This window comes from Euprymna scolopes, chromosome 36 (assembly GCF_053919585.1).
Source record: "Euprymna scolopes isolate OS-2025 chromosome 36, ASM5391958v1, whole genome shotgun sequence".
NCBI lineage: Eukaryota > Metazoa > Mollusca > Cephalopoda > Sepiida > Sepiolidae > Euprymna > Euprymna scolopes.
In genome coordinates, this window is record NC_136517.1 from 88,213,469 (window position 1) to 88,231,816 (window position 18,348).

The 18,348-nt window shown below is 37.2% G+C and overlaps 1 protein-coding gene across 1 annotated transcript in view; it reads right to left on the reverse strand.

The window, feature by feature from the left end:
* The window catches only part of LOC145260675 (lysophosphatidylserine lipase ABHD12-like), a 121,923-nt gene that overhangs the window by 55,581 nt on the left and 47,994 nt on the right, over positions 1-18,348 (reverse strand). Inside the window, exons 3-4 of the mRNA XM_080119032.1 lie at positions 10,564-10,688; positions 7,659-7,764 (exon numbers count right to left, since the gene is read on the reverse strand). Coding sequence (XP_079975158.1) covers positions 7,659-7,764; positions 10,564-10,688 — 231 coding nt within the window. The remainder of the gene's footprint in view (positions 1-7,658; positions 7,765-10,563; positions 10,689-18,348) is intronic.

An 18,348-nucleotide genomic window follows, 5' to 3' on the forward strand; every position in this document is an offset into this window, starting at 1 on the left:
TGATGTCTCGCTGGAAAAAGGAAGAGTTTTTCTTGTCCAGGACGGAAGCAGTTATAGTTCCTTAAGGGGGTAAGAAAGATCCCTGCGCTATGCCTCTGATTGGTCAGTATGTGCCATATCGCACAGTCAGGGGAGGCACTGACGCACAAGAAAAGAGTTCTATTTGTTTCTGCTACATGGCTCTCGTCTTGGGGAGGCTCCATGTTTTGACAAGCTTCTGGATTTGACCTTTACTCCTGATCTGAAATGGAACAAGTACATCAAATCTGTTGCCAGCGACACTGGGAAAATGGTGGGATCCTTCTATCGCTCCAGAAGATATCTCACTACTGATGCAATTCTCTATCTATATAAAAGCCAAGTACGTCCAAGGATGGAGTACTGCTGCCACATCTGGGCAGGAGCTGCTAAAAACAGCCTATCCTGCCTTGACAGAGTACAAAATAGACTTCGTGGTTTAGTGGGGGATGCCCTTTTCTCTTCCCTGCAACCTCTCTCCCACAGAAGAGACGTTGCGAGCCTGTCTTTGTTTTATCGTTATTTCCATGGCAGGTGCTCGTCTGAGCTCCAATCCCTCGTCCCCTTCTCGCCAATCTTTCACGAGAAACACCCGTCTGGCTGAAACTACTGTCAATAATTTTCCCCACTCTTTATCTGTGCCTAAATCCAAACGTAGATTCCATGAGCAAAGCTTCTTTCTTAGAACTGCATGCCAGTGGAACTCTCTGCCGCTTGCCTGTTTCCCACCTGACAACAACTAGGACGTCTTCAAGCCCAACATAAACTCCTGACAAACCGCCCCCTTAAGTAAGACACTATCAAAACCCCCAATACTAATGAATACTACAATAGTATCTCATTGATTACTGCACACACAATAACTCTTATCAAGGCCCGAAGGCCACTCAGGGATAAGTGGTGACCCCCCCATGTAAAAAAAAAAAAAAAAAAAAAAAATATAGAAAGAGGTCTGTGTTTACTATAACCTTTTTACACAAATATTACGCAAGTATAAATCATGTAGAATATCAGCATGAATATAATTACACGTAATAGTTAATAATAGTAATAGTTAGATGATCCTCCCATAAGAAAATCGAAAAACTAATAGGGAATTATATAATAATGTAGATCAGATCTGATAAGGAGTGACTGGTTACTTTTAATGCATCTAAAACCAAGCTTCTCTCTCTACATCATCAACATTCTGATCCATATCTGGCATCAATTGAAATGAATGGCTCTTGTCTTCAGGAGGCCTCAAGTTTTGACAAGCTTCTGGGCTTGACCATTACTCCTGATCTTAAATGGAACACGTACATCAAATCCGTTGCCAAGACCGCTGGAAAAATGGTGGGATCTTTCTATCTATCTGGTAGATATCTCACTGCTGATGCTATTCTCTATCTATATGAGAGCCAGATACGTCCAAGGATGGAATACTGTTGCCACATCTGGGCAGGAGCTGCTAGAAAGGACTTGTCCTGCCTTGATAGAGTTCAAAATAGACTTCGTAGCCTCGTAGGAGATGTCCTTTTCTCTTCCCTGCAACCTCTTTCTCACAGAAGAGATGTTGCGAGTTTGTCTCTGATGTATCGTTATTTTCATGGAAAGTGTTCGACTGAGCTTCAATCTATGGTCCCCCCTCGCCAAACTTTCACAAGAAACACTCGTCTAGCTGAAAACACTATCAATAATTCCCTCCACTCTTTATCTGTGCCTAAACCTAAACGTAGATTCCATGAACAAAGTTTATTTCTTAGAACTGCACGCCTGTGGAATTGTCTTCCGTTTTCCTGCTTTCCGGCTGACTACAATATGGTTGTATTCAAGTCTAACGTAAATAAGTTCTTGATGAGCCGTTCCATATAAGTTATCAAATCTTATGCATTTTCATTACTAATGAGTACTATATTGTCCAATTTCTACTGTACACTCTTTAACCTTTATCCTTGAGTGGCCTCTTGGCCTTGATAATGTGGTGATGCCTGTGTAAAAAAAAAAAAAAATTAAAACGAATGCTTGAAAAATATGCAAATTAGCTAGATCTTTTGCAGAAGAATGCAATTCCACAAGCCATATATAACAGAGTTGTATTTTCTTTTCAAATAAATAGAAAAGAAGGTTTTTAATATGAATATCAATACGCAAAAAAGAAAAAAACAAATTTATAGGCGTATAAATATATATGATGTATTTTATATTCAAGGGAGATCATTCCTGATAAAGTTCTAACCGAATCATACCAAGGGACATAACTCGTGATAAAGTCATAATGGAATTACTTCCCCTAAATGACATTAATATTTCTCGCGTTGAAAATTCGATCTATTCTTTAAATGCTTTATTTTACTGTTTTCAGGCATATCAACCCTTTTTATGTTATTTAATGCCGAATCCGCTTATTTTGTGATATTTTTTTAAATGAGAAATTGCATGATGGAGAAGGTTCGGAAAATCTCATCTCATCGTAGTTTGGGGACGCTTTTCTATAATTCTATAAGTAATTTAAAGGGGGATAACTCCATTTTACTAAGATTATTTCATATATTTACGTGAAAAATGGCCGATCCTTAAAATGTGTAAACATTTTGAACCTTTTCCTTACTCGAAAAGTTCAAAATTTAAAAAATCAACCAGTTTTAATGAAATCTTCAGAATTCAGAATATAATGAACACATTTTTATTCTTGAATTTTAGTGAAAATACATTATTTTTGTAAGAAGAAACAAAAAACAAACACTTTTTTTAAATACTAAAAATAAAAATAAAAAAATAAATTTAAAAAAAAATTAAAAAAAGAGTGAATTTCTGCACCCCCCCTTTTTTTTAAATAAAAATAAAGCATTGTAGATGTTAACAAAAAAAAAAAAAAAAAACAATTTAATATTTCAGGAATATTACAAAATTAAAAAAAAAAAAAGAAAGCTCCTAAAGTAATGAAATCAATTTAACTGAAGAAAAATTAATTTCTCAAACTATCAATATTATCATCGAATTAAGCATTGTTTATTCAATATTTTAACCCCCGCCCCCCTCCCCCCAAAAAAGGAAAATTTCATGTGAGTTTAATGATAACAATTCTCATAAAAATTCCAAACCTAATAATAAAGCATCATAAACGCATAAGGAATTGATTTTATAATCCTGAAAATAAAAAACATTGAAGAAAATTGAGATCCAGGATCACTAAGTAAAAAATAATGAAAAAATAAAAATAAAAAATAAAAAAATGGTATTATTTTTAATAACGATTAATTTACAAATACGGATGGGCAAAATTGTTAAAAAAAAAAAAAAAAAAAAAAAAAAAAACAGGATTTGCATCTTACCGGCCGTATTCTGTTTAATCTATACTATAAATCTCGCCTCTGTTTAAATGTATGAATGTACGTCTCACAAAAACTTTCGACAGAGGCGACGGATTTTCACAAGGTCATTATTATTTTAAAGCTCAAACCTTCGGACGATAAATATCGAAAAATTGACTAAACTCATTATTTCCTTTACCCTCAACTTGTACTTTTCTTCTACAGGGAGGGGGTCTCTTTTTTTTCACCGATATTTTTGAAAGTCATCCCTCTTTTTGATTGACTAGCCTTAATTTAAACCTTCGTCACTTCCGGTTTGGCGATGGATGCAACAGCAAAGACGTCACGTTTTTTTTTTTTTTTTTCACATTCTTTTTCTCCTTCGCGGTACAGGCTCGAGCCTACTACCATTTTTTTTTTTTTTTTGCACACCTCCAAACACCCGGCAACGTCGAGTACCAAGGCTAGTTTTTATATATATAAAAGGCAAAATGTGTGTGCGTGTCTTACAAAAACTTCCAGCAGACGCGTCGGAACATGACAAAAATCGGTATCGTTTTAAACCTTGCTTTTTTCGCCGATATTTTCACAATTTATCGTGTGCTTTCAATTGACTAGCCTTAATTTCAATGTTGGCGATTTCTCGTTTGGCCATGGAGGCATCAGCTAAGATGGGTTTTTTTTTTTTTACCATTTTCTCACTTGCGTTATAGGTTCGAGCCTGCCTGCCTACCTACGACCACTTTTTTTTTTTTTTTTTTTTTAACACCCTGGACTGCCTACTATTGTTTTGATCCCCCACCCTCACTTTTTTTTTTTTTTCGGGTTTCCTTACTACACCACCTCGATACACCCGGGCAACACAGGGTACTCCCACTAGTTATTAATAAATTGCTTTTGCTTATTTTTTTTTAAATCAATAAATTTTCAGCATAATCAGTGATTTTACTTTGATTAAAAAAGGATTCATTTAATTTATCGTTACAAAACGTTTATAGAAGAAATCAAGTCGTCACGTAAAAAAAAGTTAATAAATATTCAAATCAAACAACCACTTCCTTTAAATTACAGAAATTATGAACACCGGAATACAGCATTAAAAATTAACAAAATACAGTAGAGTATATAATACGCATGTATATAATCAAATAACAGTATTAATAACACCGTAAGATAGGGCAAATATCGTAAGCAGGGGCCGGAAAAACATTGCATTTCACATCGTAACCTGAACAAACTGTATGCTAGGTCCACCGTATCCCCAAGTTGTACTGTATAATAATGTTTTAATCAATATATCTAGAAAAGTGAAATTGTCTGTGTGTGTATATTTCCTTACCAAACTACTCTGTCAATTTTCAGTCTACAGGCTCGAGATTTGACAAAAGGGGTATTGAGATTTGGGAAAATCTTTTTAACCGGTTTTCGGACGGAAATTTGACTGTCAAGGGATCAAAGTTAGAAAGATTTGACCTTTACAGTCTCCAGCAAACTCTTCTGCACATTTTGAGTCGAAACACTTGAAACTTTAGATGTAGGTTACTTGGACATGGATCAAACTTTTTAGTTTGATTTGAGTTCAAAACAAATGTTAAGGGGTCAAAATCGGGGTCAAAGTTTAAAAAAAAAAAAAATTGACCTCTGCAGTCTCTACTAAATTACTCTGCCAATTTTTGGTCTAAACATTTGAAATTTTACATAAAGTGTATTCAGACATAGGGCAAGCTTTTTAATCGGTTTTTGGCCGAAAATTTGGCTGCCAAGGGGTCAAAGTTCAAAAGATTTTACCTTAGTGGTCTCTAGCAAACTATTCAGCCAATTTTGGGTCGAAACATTTGAAATTTTACATAAAGTGTATTCAGACATGCAGCAAACTTTTTAATCAGTTTTTGGGCGAAAATTCGGCTACCAAGAGGTTAAAGTTGAAAGAGTTGACCTTTGCACACTCTACCAAACTCCTCTGCCAATTTTAGGTCTAAACACTTGAAATTTTAGATGTAGGTTACCTGGATATGAGTCAAACTTTTTAATATATAAATATGCACATAAAGTTATGAACAGTACATAAGGACCAAGCAAAGCCGAGCTGAACTGCTAGTATGTATATGAATTTAAAAATAAAAATTTACTTTCCGGCATTTTGGGCTTCCATAGAACAACTTTTCGTTTTTTGATTCTGTGAAGCTGAATCCATTACTAAACTCTTGCTTTTGTGGGCTAATTTAGCTATTTTTGTACGAACATGGTTCTTTTATTTAGAAACGAACCGTTTTTTTCTTCTTTTTTATCTAATGCTCGTTTTCCGAACTCTTCGTTTTCAAGGGACGTAAGTTATATAACATTTTATATTCAAGGGAAATAATTCATGATAAAATTCACAGAATTACCTCCCCTTACTAACTATCAAGCCTGCCAAATTAACCAATCATATATGTTAATGGCCTTTTGGTCAAGATCAAAGTGTAGTATCTGTTCTTCAGATGCTGCACTTCCATTTCTTGTTCTCTTTCAGTGGAGGAACAGTCCTTGTCGACTGAGACAATTTTTTTTATTTTTGTACCTTTTCTCCACGTTAAAAAACGACCCTGGTGTCTAACTTTGTCCCGTGGGGAGGCATAGTAAATAGGTACATTGTGAGAACTCGATTGATTTTTTAAAATGTTTTATTTTAGTAGTTTGACTATTTTCAGACATATTAATCCTTTAATGTCGAATTCAGTTATTTTGTTCATTTCTTTTTATCTTCAAATATTTATTCCTGGTGTTTGCTTTAACTACAGGGTGGCACAATAAAATTTGTGTCCCCCCCCCCCCCCGCTAAAAAAAACAAACAAACATCACAGCTTCATTTTAAAACTTGTATTAAAAAACTCAATTCAGGTAACTAGATCATGTAGTAGATCTGACATCTATTTAATGTAGCCGCCTCCAGCCTCAATCACCACCTTGACACGGGTCCGGAACTGGAAGAATAATTTTTCCACAAGTGCCAGTAGGAGCTTGGCGGATACTTGCCAATCAGGCTGGATTTGGTTTTGTGGAGGTCATGTTGGTGATGATCTTTACGTATGACCAGGGGGGGGGGCTAGTGAGAGAAGGGTATAAAGTTGTAGCACCCCTGAAGTCAAGCTTAAGTTTCTTTGGACTTGTGGGCCAGTACCAAGTCTTGCTGACGTGCCGAGGATCTACCAGCGGCCACCTGATTGCACCAGGGGATCGCCACACTCTTCAGCACATCCAGGTACACTTTGGTGTTTACTTTCAAGTCGACTTTGAAGATGTGAGGTGGCATCATTTCGCTCTCACTGGAAACCACAACAAATACCATAACCCTGGGGTTGTTCGATGCTTTGAGCTGTGTCATCAAGCATTGAACTATCTGGATTTTCATTTTGAGGTGCTGGCAATGGTCCTGTTGTCATAACTTGGATAAGTAGAGAGCATGAGTTGTACAGTGGCGCATCTCCGTTCTCGCTTGTTGAATATAGTGTCACTTTCAGACATGATAGAAGGCTCGTATTGCTATTGAGGCTTTTACTACACAACTGGTCAACTAGTAGATGGTTTGCAGAAAAAAAAAAAAAAAAAAAAATGAAAACCGGTTTTCATCAAATGAAAATAGAATCATGTCATCTTTTTTAGGGCGACAATTCTATCGCTTTGTCCTGTATCGCACACGATGAACATTGAATCCAGTGTCATGTCATTCCCGAGATTTTTTTTTTTTTTTCACGAAGGGTTAATGAGTGCTGCGTCTGCGACAACATTATGATGATCGGTAATGGTGGAACTTGGGTGGAGTTTATATTATTTAAGAGGACGGCTCAACAAGAACATTTGACTCGAAAACAACTATGTGATAGTCAGCTGGGAAGCAGCCACACACTATTAATAAATATTCCAACAATCACGGAAATTGATCAAGTAGTTTTTCTTCTTTTTTTTTATTTAAAATAATAAAATAAAAAACAATTTTAAATAAAAAAAAAATTTTTTTTTAAATTAAATAAAAAAAAAAATTTAAAAAAATCAAATTTTACGATTTTTAGCGATTACAAACTTATTTAGGATACAAAAAAAAAATCTCGGCAGTCGAACTGAATTATCTCCCTTGAATTTGGTAAATCAAAAAAATATGGATTCTCCAAAGAATTTGATTTTCTTAATTAAAAAAAAACTGCTCAATCAATTTATGTGATTTTTGGAATATGACATTTTTGCTCTGTGACGAGTACGTACACCATAAAGATGTTTCTGTATTTTTTTTTTTTTTTTTAATTAAGTGTAATTCTAAATAAACACTAAAAAAATTAAAGGTTGTTTGAAGGGGAGATAATCGTTGCTTACCAAACTCCAATCTGTATATTTCTTCGCGGATTAACGTAAAAATTTCGCGTGTGATTTAATCCGTGCTCGGAAGGTTTGGTGAGCTGACCTAGTGGAGGCCAACGAACTGTAAAAAAAAAAAAAAAATTCAAAATAAATAAATATGGAAAAGCTAAAAATAAAATGGACGGATAACAATCCGTTATAGTTTAACTTGGACATTTTTTTTATTTTGATAAAAATTAAAGAGGAGAAAATTGAAATTAAATCATATTATAGATAGATTGATGTGAAGAGAGAGACAGATAGTAAAAAAAGAGATAGATAGATATATATATAGAGAGAGAGGGTTAGAGAGAGAGGGTTAGAGAGAGAGGGAGAGAGGGTTAGAGAGAGAGGGAGAGAGGGTTAGAGAGAGAGGGAGAGAAAGAGCGACAGAGAGAGGAGAGGTAGGGAGAGGGGGAGAGATGGGAAGACAGAGAGAGGGGGGAAGACAGAGAGGGGAGAAGACAGAGGAGGGGGGGAGAAGACAGAGGAGGGGGGGGAGAAGACAGAGGAGGGGGAGAAGACAGAGAGGGGGAGAAGACAGAGAGGGGGATAGAGAAAAAGACAGAGAGAATCAGCAAGATAGAAAAGAGGAACTTTTCAGTTAAACAGTGACACAGAGTGAAAGAGAAAAGTCCGCAAGAGATGGATAGAGAGACAGACTGATAGCGAGAGAGACGGTTAAAGAGCAACAGATACGGATAGAGAGAATGAGAGAGATGGATAAAGAGAGAAGGAGAGAGAGAGAAAAAAGGAGAGAGAGACTAAGAGCGATAGAGAAAGGGAGAGTAGCAGAGAGAGAATCGGCTAGATAAAAAAGGGGAACTTTTCAACTCAACACAGAATGAAGAGAGAGAGAAAGAGAGAGGACTTTTCAGGTATTCATTCTGAATAAAAAAAAAAATAATTAGAGCACAAGGAAATTTATGATGCAACTAACCGGCCGGTAATTACTGCATCCAAAAATTAAGGTTTCTGATTTTCTTTAAATGAGATTTATTTTGTCCGATTATTCACGACTTGGTTGTTATTTTCACAACCATTTCGGCTGACATAACTTCCAACCTTCAGCTACTTCTTTTCGAACTCTGTAAAGCATACAGAATTTCAAACTGAAGCCTTTTGCTACTCAACAAGAGTAGATTGTTCTTATTCTGTTAGCCATGATAGGAAATAGCTTAAAGCGAGGAAATTGTTGCAACCTCACTTCTCTTAAATCGGTATTGCTCAATCTATTGGCACATGTTCAGCACAAGTAGGAGCAATGCTGGAATGAGCAGAGATAGACTAGTGTTATTATTTCGCAGTTTTCCTTTTTTTTTTATATATGCGAGTCACCATTGATTAAGGCCTAAAAGCCACTCGAGGATCAGGGATAATGAGTGTCCAGTAGTTACAGAGACAACAGCGGATTAATAGTTATTGGAGGAAATGGGGTAAAAATGGACTATTTAGGGGACTCAACAAGAACTTGTTTATATCAGATTAAACACGGCCATATTGTAGTCAGCTGGAAAGCAGGCCAGTGGAACAGAGTTCCAAAGGCGGGAAGTTCTAGGAGACAATCTTTGTTAATGGAATTTTTGTTTGGATTTAGGCACAGATAGATAGTGGGGGAAATTGTTGATAATGGTTAGAGCTAGTGGAGTGTTTTTTGTGAAACTTTGGTGAGGGAGAGACCATAGATTGAAGTTCCTAAACTAGTTGCACAAGCAAGGCTTGGGAGTCTAGTCCACCATACTACTTGCAGGATTATTTGAGAGGGCAGCCGAAGCAAGATAAGTAATCACATTTTCTGATTGGATAATTTCTTCCGATTCTCCCGGGGTCTTGGCTTTGAGTGGGGGACTGGGTGGATAGAGCAATAGAGAGTGAGGTAGAGAGAGAGGTAGAGAGAGAGAGGTAGAGAGAGAGAGAGAGAGAGAGAGAGGTAGAGAGAGAGAGAGAGGTAGAGAGAGAGAGAGAGAGAGGTAGAGAGAGAGAGAGAGAGAGAGAGAGGTAGAGAGAGAGAGAGAGGTAGAGAGAGAGAGAGAGGTAGAGAGAGAGAGAGAGGTAGAGAGAGAGAGAGAGGTAGAGAGAGAGAGGTAGAGAGAGAGAGAGAGAGTGAGGTAGAGAAAGCAAGAGAATGGATAGATATATACAAGATGGAACGATAAAATTGCAGCCCTAGAAAAGATGACATGATTCCATTTCCGTCTGATGAAAACCGTTTTTTTTTGTGTTTTTTTTTTTTTTGTAGACCATCTACTAGTTGGCCAGTTATGTACGAATCCCAAGAACTATAGGAACCTTCTATCATGTCTGAAAGTGACAATGTTCAACGAGCGAGATCGGAGACGCGCCGCTATACAACGCATGCTCTTTACTGATTCAAGTTATGACAACAGGACCATGTAGTGTTGTTTTTTTTTGGGGGGGGGGAGCAATATTTTTATCATTCAATCCTGTAGATACATAGAGAGTGAGTGAGAGGGAGAAGAATAGATAGATACATAGAGAGTGAGTGAGAGGGAGAAGAAGAGATAGATACATAGAGAGTGAGTGAGAGGGAGAAGAAGAGATAGATACATAGAGAGTGAGTGAGAGGGAGAAGAATAGATAGATACATAGAGAGTGAGTGAGAGGGAGAAGAATAGATAGATACATAGAGAGTGAGTGAGAGGGAGAAGAATAGATAGATACATAGAGAGTGAGTGAGAGAAGAATAGATAGATACATACAGAGTGAGTGAGTGAGTGAGAGAGAGAGGTCGGGGGGGGGCAAGTCCAGGGAAGCATACAAGAAGAACAAGCAGCTAACAAGTTATGAATACAATCTGTGATTTTTAACATTTCCGTTATGTATGCCACAAGGTTGAAATGCAACGGATAAAGGTACTTACATCTGTTAGAAAATATCATGAAGGTACACATCTCTGGAAAATACCAAAAGATGAATGGGATTAACGCATAGACAAATGCAACACTGGCACCACACCAGAAAAGACCTTGACAAAATATTCCAAACCTAGAAATAGAAAATTAAAAGAGAGATAAAATAAAAATGTTTAAAAACTTTACACACACACACACACACACACACACACACACACACACACACACACACACACACACGTTGGGACGATTAATCAGAATGTGGAAAAATCAGAAGATTTGGAAGTATCGGAAACACTGATTCCTATTTTCCGATGCCAAAACGATTCTTTTGTCTTTTATTTAATTTTGTTTAAAGTAAAATCTTCCATTGCTGGCAATAAATGATAAAATAATAAATATTGATTTTAAATTACCAATAAAGCTAAAATCGATAGACCATCCTACGCAAGTGTATTTTGACGTTCAGGAAAATATCTGCATATTTAACGTGTTTTTACGAAAATCGGGGAAAATAACAAGCTCAAAACCAACTACTTTGGCAAGGTTTTAGAAGCTATGATTTCTTGAACCGTATGTAAAAGAAAGCACAGGATTAACATCGACTATTTATTCGTTTTAAGAATTTATGTGGTTGTCGCTCTATAGTTCTACAATTAGTCAACTGTGTCAAAAAATTCCTTATCTTATGTTGCTGGGCATACTACTTGTGCTTGGTTGTTGGGGCCTATGTTTTGTTAAACCGACATATAAGAAACCTTGAATATTTTCACTAAATATGTGTAGACGGTTTAGAAGTTTTCTTAAGGATCAGTTGCCTGTTCAATGGACGTTCCAAAACAGAAACAATTTACTTTTGCACTGCTAAAAAAAAAAAAAAAACACGTAAACTTTCAAGTCTTATAAACTTCTTTGCAGTTAATGGAAAAAAAAAAAAAAAAAAAAAAAAAAGAAATTTATGTACGAAGTTTGAACCTACGGACCACGTCATGCAAACAAAAAAAACAAAAAACAAACAAAACGCTATTAACTTACCCACAGTAGAATTTCACGGCCTGGTCTATCATTGTTGCTAGACGACATAAAAAAATGGCTTTACTGATGATGGATGAATTAAAACAATAGTTTCGATTATCGATAATTATCGAGGTATTCTGAGAACTTAACTAAGATCACTCCCAGACTAAAGTTCTGTAAATTTTAAAGGAAATCTGTTCAGCCGTTTTGGGGTCTATGAGGAATTAACTTGCACACTGAGTCAAAGTTGCATTTCTATAATTGTAAAGATAGAGATACATGTATACATATACACACATATTATACATATACACACACACATTATACACACACACACACATATATATATATATATACACATATATACACACACACACACATATATATAAACACACACACACACACACACATAACAGTATTAGTTACATTCCAAGATCCAAATATTTATTTTTGATGTAAAACAGCTTCTCCAGCATGTTTAAATTTTGATGCATTTTTTACAAATCCGTTTCGTTATGCAGAAACAATCGGTTATTATTATGTCAATACCGACTTATTTTTTTCCAGTTGCCTGTGACTGCCCCTATCAGGGAATATAGAGGAGTCTGCTAGTGGCTATATTTTTACCTGACTAGAGTACCCTTTAAGAAGAGCTCACCTTTGTTAGTGGTTACTATTCAACCACCCAGAAGCTGATTGAGATATCCACTGGAGAGAATGGCTAGACAGTGTCTATTCAAAGGGGCTTATTTGGAGCCTATCTAGGAACATTACTTTTCTCAAATAGGTTAGTCTCATCATGATTCCTTGTTTAAAGAGGCATTTATTTTTATTTTTATTTTTTTTTTTATTTCAAACAAAAAAATATCTCTTGGGTGGCTGAACTTGCAACTTCTGCCATTCATATGCAACACTAAAACATGTAGCCTAGCACATGTCTACAAGTGTAAACAACCTGAAGGTTGTTGGATAGTGGAGGAATTGTTGATTGCCTATTATTTATTACACGTTATAAATTTTCCAGAAATCATGAGTTCCTAATTTCTGCGGCTCAATGCATTTTTTTTGGTGGTTTCAGTATATGTTCTCTTAGTTGCAACTATTTTGCTCTTATGATTATTCCAGCTTCTATAAACTTTTGTTTATTTGTATTAGACTTATGTTGGATAAATCTGCAGTATGCATGCTGCCTTTGAGCAATCGCAGCTGCACATATAGGGGTGAATCATTGGGGAGAGTGGCATTTTCTATCATTCTTTTGTGTCGGAACATGCGCTTCAATTGTTACTTTTAATCATGGTTTCATTCACACACTGTTCCACAGGAAGAGAAAATATATTTCCCTATACAGCATCTGATGTGATCCCTAATATCTTCCTGCTCAGCCTTTTTGTAGTACCTTGTAATTTTGAACAATTGACCTTTACTCCTGATCTGAAATGGAACGAGTACATCAAATCAACCCTTGACGAAGGTGCTTTGATTAATTAAACCCTTAACAACTGAGACAATTATTTCAATACAATGTGCAAAATAATTGCCTTAGGCCTTGAACACGTGGTACAGTGGAGGAAGATGTGGCTGGTTACTTTTAATGCATCTAAAACCAAGCTCCTATCTTTACATAATCAACGCTCTGATCCCCATCTGGCATCAATTGAAATAGATGGCTCTCGTCTTGGGAAGGCTCCATGTTTTGACAAGCTTCTGGGATTGACCTTTACTCTTGATCTGAAATGGAACATGTACATCAAATCTGTTGCCAAGGTTGCTGGAAGAATGGTGGGATCTTTCTACCGCTCCAGTAGATATTTCACGGCTGATGCAATTCTCTATATAAAAACCAAATACGTCTAGGGATGGAGTACTGTTGCCACATCTGGGTAGGAGCTGCTAGAAAGACTTATCCTGCCTTGACAAAGTTCAAAATAGACTCCGTAGCTTAGTGGGGGATGCCTTTTTCTCTTCTCTGTAACCTCTTTCCCACAGAAGAGACATCACGAGCCTGTTTTTATTTTATCATTACTTTCACGGCAAGTGCTTGTCTGAGCTCCAGTCTCTGGCAACCCCTCGCCAATCTTTCTTGAAAAACACCCGTCTAGCTGAAACCACTTTCAATAATTTTTCCCACACTCTTTAACTGTGCCTAAATCAAAATATAGATTCCATGAACAAAGCTTCTTTCTTAGAACTGCACGTCTGTGGAACTTTCTTCCGTTTGTTCTGCTTCCCAGCTGACTACAACTTGGTTGTCTTCAAGTCCAACATAAACAAATTCTTGATGAACCGGCCCTTTAAGTAATCCAATCTACCAAATGTCCATTAATAATGACTAATACGATATTATACCATTGATGACTGAACACTCAATGACCCTTAACCTCAAGTGGCCTCAGGGCCTTGATAAGTGGTGACTGCTAAGTAAAAAAAAAAGCTCTTCAACTTGGTGGGGTGGGGTGGGGGGTTGAGAGTCTAGGATGATCTGTATCATTATTCAACATGATCAACATTCCGAACAGAGCAATGGATACTTACACAATCCTGTTTAATTTTTTTATTTTTTTATTTTTTTATTTTTTACATAGGATTCACCACTTATCAAGCCCTGGAAGCCACTCGAGGATAAGGGTTATGGAGTGTACAGTAATCAATGGGATAATATCATAGTAATCGTTAGTAGTGGAAATTTGGTAAATTGAGTTACTTAAGGAGACGGCTCATCAAGAATTTGTTTGCATTGGACTTCAAGACTACTATATTGTAATCAGCTAGAAAACAGGAAAAAAAAAAAGAACAGAGTTCCACAGGCTTGCAGTTCTAAGAAAGACTCTTTGTTCATGGAATCTACGTTTTGGTTTAGACACAGATAAAGAGTGGGGAAAATCATTGACAGTGGTTTCAGCTAGATGAGTGTTTTTTTGTGAAAGTTTGCCAAGGGAGGGGGCCATAGATTGGAGCTCAGACGAGCACTTGCCATGCCAATAATGATAAAGCAGAGACAGGTTCGCAATGTCTCTTCCGTGGGAAAGAGGTTGCAGGGAAGAGAAAAGGGCGTCCTCCACTAGGCTGCGAAGTCTATTTTGAACTCTGTCAAGGCAGGATAAGATCTTTCTAGCAGGTCCTGCCCAGATGTGGCATCAGTACTCCATCCTTGGACGTACTTGGCTTTTATACATGTTTAATCTTAACACTCTCTTACGGACACTCCACTGGCCAATCCATCGGTTGTTGCCTTATTATCGTCTTAACGATCATACTACTGTAGAAACAACACGAGACAAATCGTAGAGATAATATAGTTGAAATTTGGAAGTCTTTGTTTTTGTCGTTCCAACTTTTTAATATGTATATATATCGTTCGCTTTTGAAATAAATGTTGTACGATGCCAAAAATTTAGACATTTTCATAACAATTACACAATTTTATATACAAAAAGTATGGCAGATTGTCAGAAACTTCAAAACGATCCTGATTTCGTGAAAATCCGTTGCCTCTGTTAAAAGTTTTAGGCAGACATACATACATTTAAACAGACAGATGAAATTTATATTATAGAAGATGAAGGATTCCATTTGAAATTCCGTAGTTTCCACTAAAGTCGTCTGAGTAATCCAATGACTATCTTATTCCATGAGACGTATAGTGGGACGTACCAGTTTCGGACACAAAGATGATATCTGGAACCACCATAAGATCGTGAAACTTTCTTTTGTCGCCGGGACGTAGACAAAGTTGAGCTTGTGTATGATATCGTCATGGTTAGAGATCCCTATGCTGGCTATTGATCATTGTCTGGTCGGGTTAGACCCAGTGACAAGCTTTGTCTCGTGCCGAGAAGCGTTCTTGCTGGATCTGTTGTCATTCTCTCTTCAACAGCCAGCTTCCACCACATACATTTACTGGAAATCAAAAATGTCTGATTTTCTCCCAGCTGACTCTCATGATCTCTTTCCCACCAGAACTTCTGTAACAGAGTGCAGATGTGTGCAAGACAGCAGCAGATGTATGCAAATAACACAGCCATGTGTGCGAGGGGTCGCAGTGAGAAAGAAGGAAAGAAAAAGATGATAAAAAAAGACGTGGCCGAGAAGGAGAGAGAGGGGTGGTACTTGGGGGCCCAAAAGCGAAAGGAAAAAGGCGTGTCCTAAACATAGTCAAACAAAGACAGAGTACCACGTGTTCAACACGGCAAGGCGTTATTTTGGAAAGTACCTGTAAATAAATGTATGCTGTTTCAATGAAAAAACAAAGCAAATTGAATACTTTCCTTATCTTTGTTTCCTTGTGACTGTCTGCATACGTGTTGGCTCTGAGTGTTGACATGTAATGACTACGTTACACTTTTATGGTAATTTCCAATGTTTAAACTACATAGCCTGCAGTGCAACAGAATTCTAGTTGTGGCAAGAGTTTTAATGATTGGATAGCCTTCTTAACGCCACCCTAGCAAAGTGATGGGGACCAGTGTTTTTTATCGAGAAACCTTTAAATGATTGCCTACTAAGGCTAAAGAGCATTCATAAAAATATAGTTTCAGCTAAGGAAATTATGATGTATCAGTTATATATATTTTGTGGCAAGCATAATAGCGTATGAATACGATATCTAACGGTTACGAAATAGCTAGAATAGAATAAATGATCCATCTTGATCTATCTAACTGGAGAGTTGGACAAGAGATGGATGTGATGATGTTTTCATAAAACCTGTCAAAATATGACAAAGCTAGATCAAAGACAAGTTTACCGGAAGATCTGGTCAGCTGATCAGATCCACGTGTATGTCACATGCGACTCATGTGATCAGGTTAGCTGGAGATCATCGAAGAGTTTGAACTTGGGATTGAAGCAGAGGCGGTTCGGCTTTACGATTGTCTCTCCTCCCCCTTTTGGGAGGCAGCGACGTGTCTCTCAATGGAGACTGTTAAGACCACAAGCAAAGAAACTCACTTTCTATTTTCAACTGCGCAAGATCCTGGAAAGTGAAATAAAAACTAATATGGAAACCAATAATCGTCTTGGAGTCAATGTGTTTCGTCCAAAAGGTTCCAGCCTTCTCCAAGAACACGATGAAGTCAGGATGGACCAGGTTCAGTGAGCAGAGAAGATAAAGGTATGACGAAGATACACATAGGACACACACACGCACGCATATGAGCATTAGACGATCACGAAACATAAAACGGGTTCAGAAAGTGAAGAACCACTAATAGACATTTAGTAACACATTTAGGACACATCACAAACACGAAACGTATACACCCCGTTTACATGAGTGCCGTTCATGTTAGATAATACGGCACACTGACGCTGATACACTGATTCTTGCCAGATCACAGAAGTTAAGCAATGCTGAGCTTGGCCAGTACCCGATGGGTAACCATTTGGCAAGACTAGGCGCTGTATGTACCTTCTGGAAAGGTTGGGCGTGGGGCCAGAACCCTCACCCTGTAAAAAGAACTCCTCGTTACAAAAACATCTACAAAAAGTTGTAGATGGCCTCTGCCCCTCCAGGGGCTCAAGGGCTGTGTGTGTGTGTGTGTGTGTGTGTGTGTGTCCGTGTTAGATAACGTAACATGACCTCCGTCCAAATAATCAGGTTTCGAATCCTAACTTGAAATACTCACCATGTCTAGCCACACTGAAGAGCTGCGAAACAGCTGTTTGTGAATATTTGCCACCCACTTGTGGACTGAGCTCTCTCGGCAGTCGATAATGTGAACAAATATAATTTATTCACGTTATCGACTACTGAAAGAGCTACTGCCAAGAGAGCTCAATTCATAATGGGAAGCAAACATTTACAAACAACTGTTTTGCAGCTCTTCAGTGTGGCTAAACAGGTTTCAAGTTGTGATTCGAATTCCAACTGGTTCAACAGCCGTCAGACATGTTACACATAACTAATCCTAACTTCCTTCCGCCAAAAAAAAAAAAAAAATTATAATTCTTTGATGTTTTTTAACTTCATACATTAAGTTTTTGTTGTAATTTATTTATAAAAAAAAAAAAAAAAAAATATAATAAAAATTGGAACCTATGGAAAGTCCACAAACAAAGTAAATATTTGAGTGTTTTTTTTTTTTTTTTAGAATTAACAGAGATAGAGAGGGGGAGAGAGCGACGAACAGCGAGAGAAAGAAATAGATAGAAAGAAATAGATAGAGAGAGAGATAGAGAGAGGGAGAGCCTGCGCAAAATGAAGATAGATAGAAAGAGAACAAGATAGAGTGACACACATTTTTTTTTTTTTTTTACAGTGATCACCACTTATCAAGGCCCGGAAGCGACTCAGGGATAAGGGTTATTGCAAGTACATTGCGTTAGTGTGGAGATTTGATGAAGTGTTTACTTAAGGGGGCGGTTCATTAGGAATTTGTTAACGTTGGACTTGAAAACATCCAAGTTGTAGTCCGGTGGGAAGCAGGCAGACGGAACAGAGTTCCACAGGCGTGCAGTTCTAAGAAAGAAGCTTTGTTCATGGAATCCACGTTTTGATTTAGGCACATATAGAAAGAGATAGAGTAAGAAAGCAAGAGTGCGGTAAAGAGAGAAAGTGAGAGAATAATGGATACAGAGAGAGAGAGAGATCGAAGAATGGATAAATAAAGAAAGAGAGCAAGAGAAGAATAGATAGATATATAGATACATAGAGAGAGAAAGAGAGGTATAGATACATAGAGAGAGAAAGAGAGAGAGAAAGAGAGAGAGAAAGAGAGAAAGAGAGAAAGAGAGAAAGAGAGAAAGAGAGAGAGAGAGAAAGAGAGAGAGAGAAA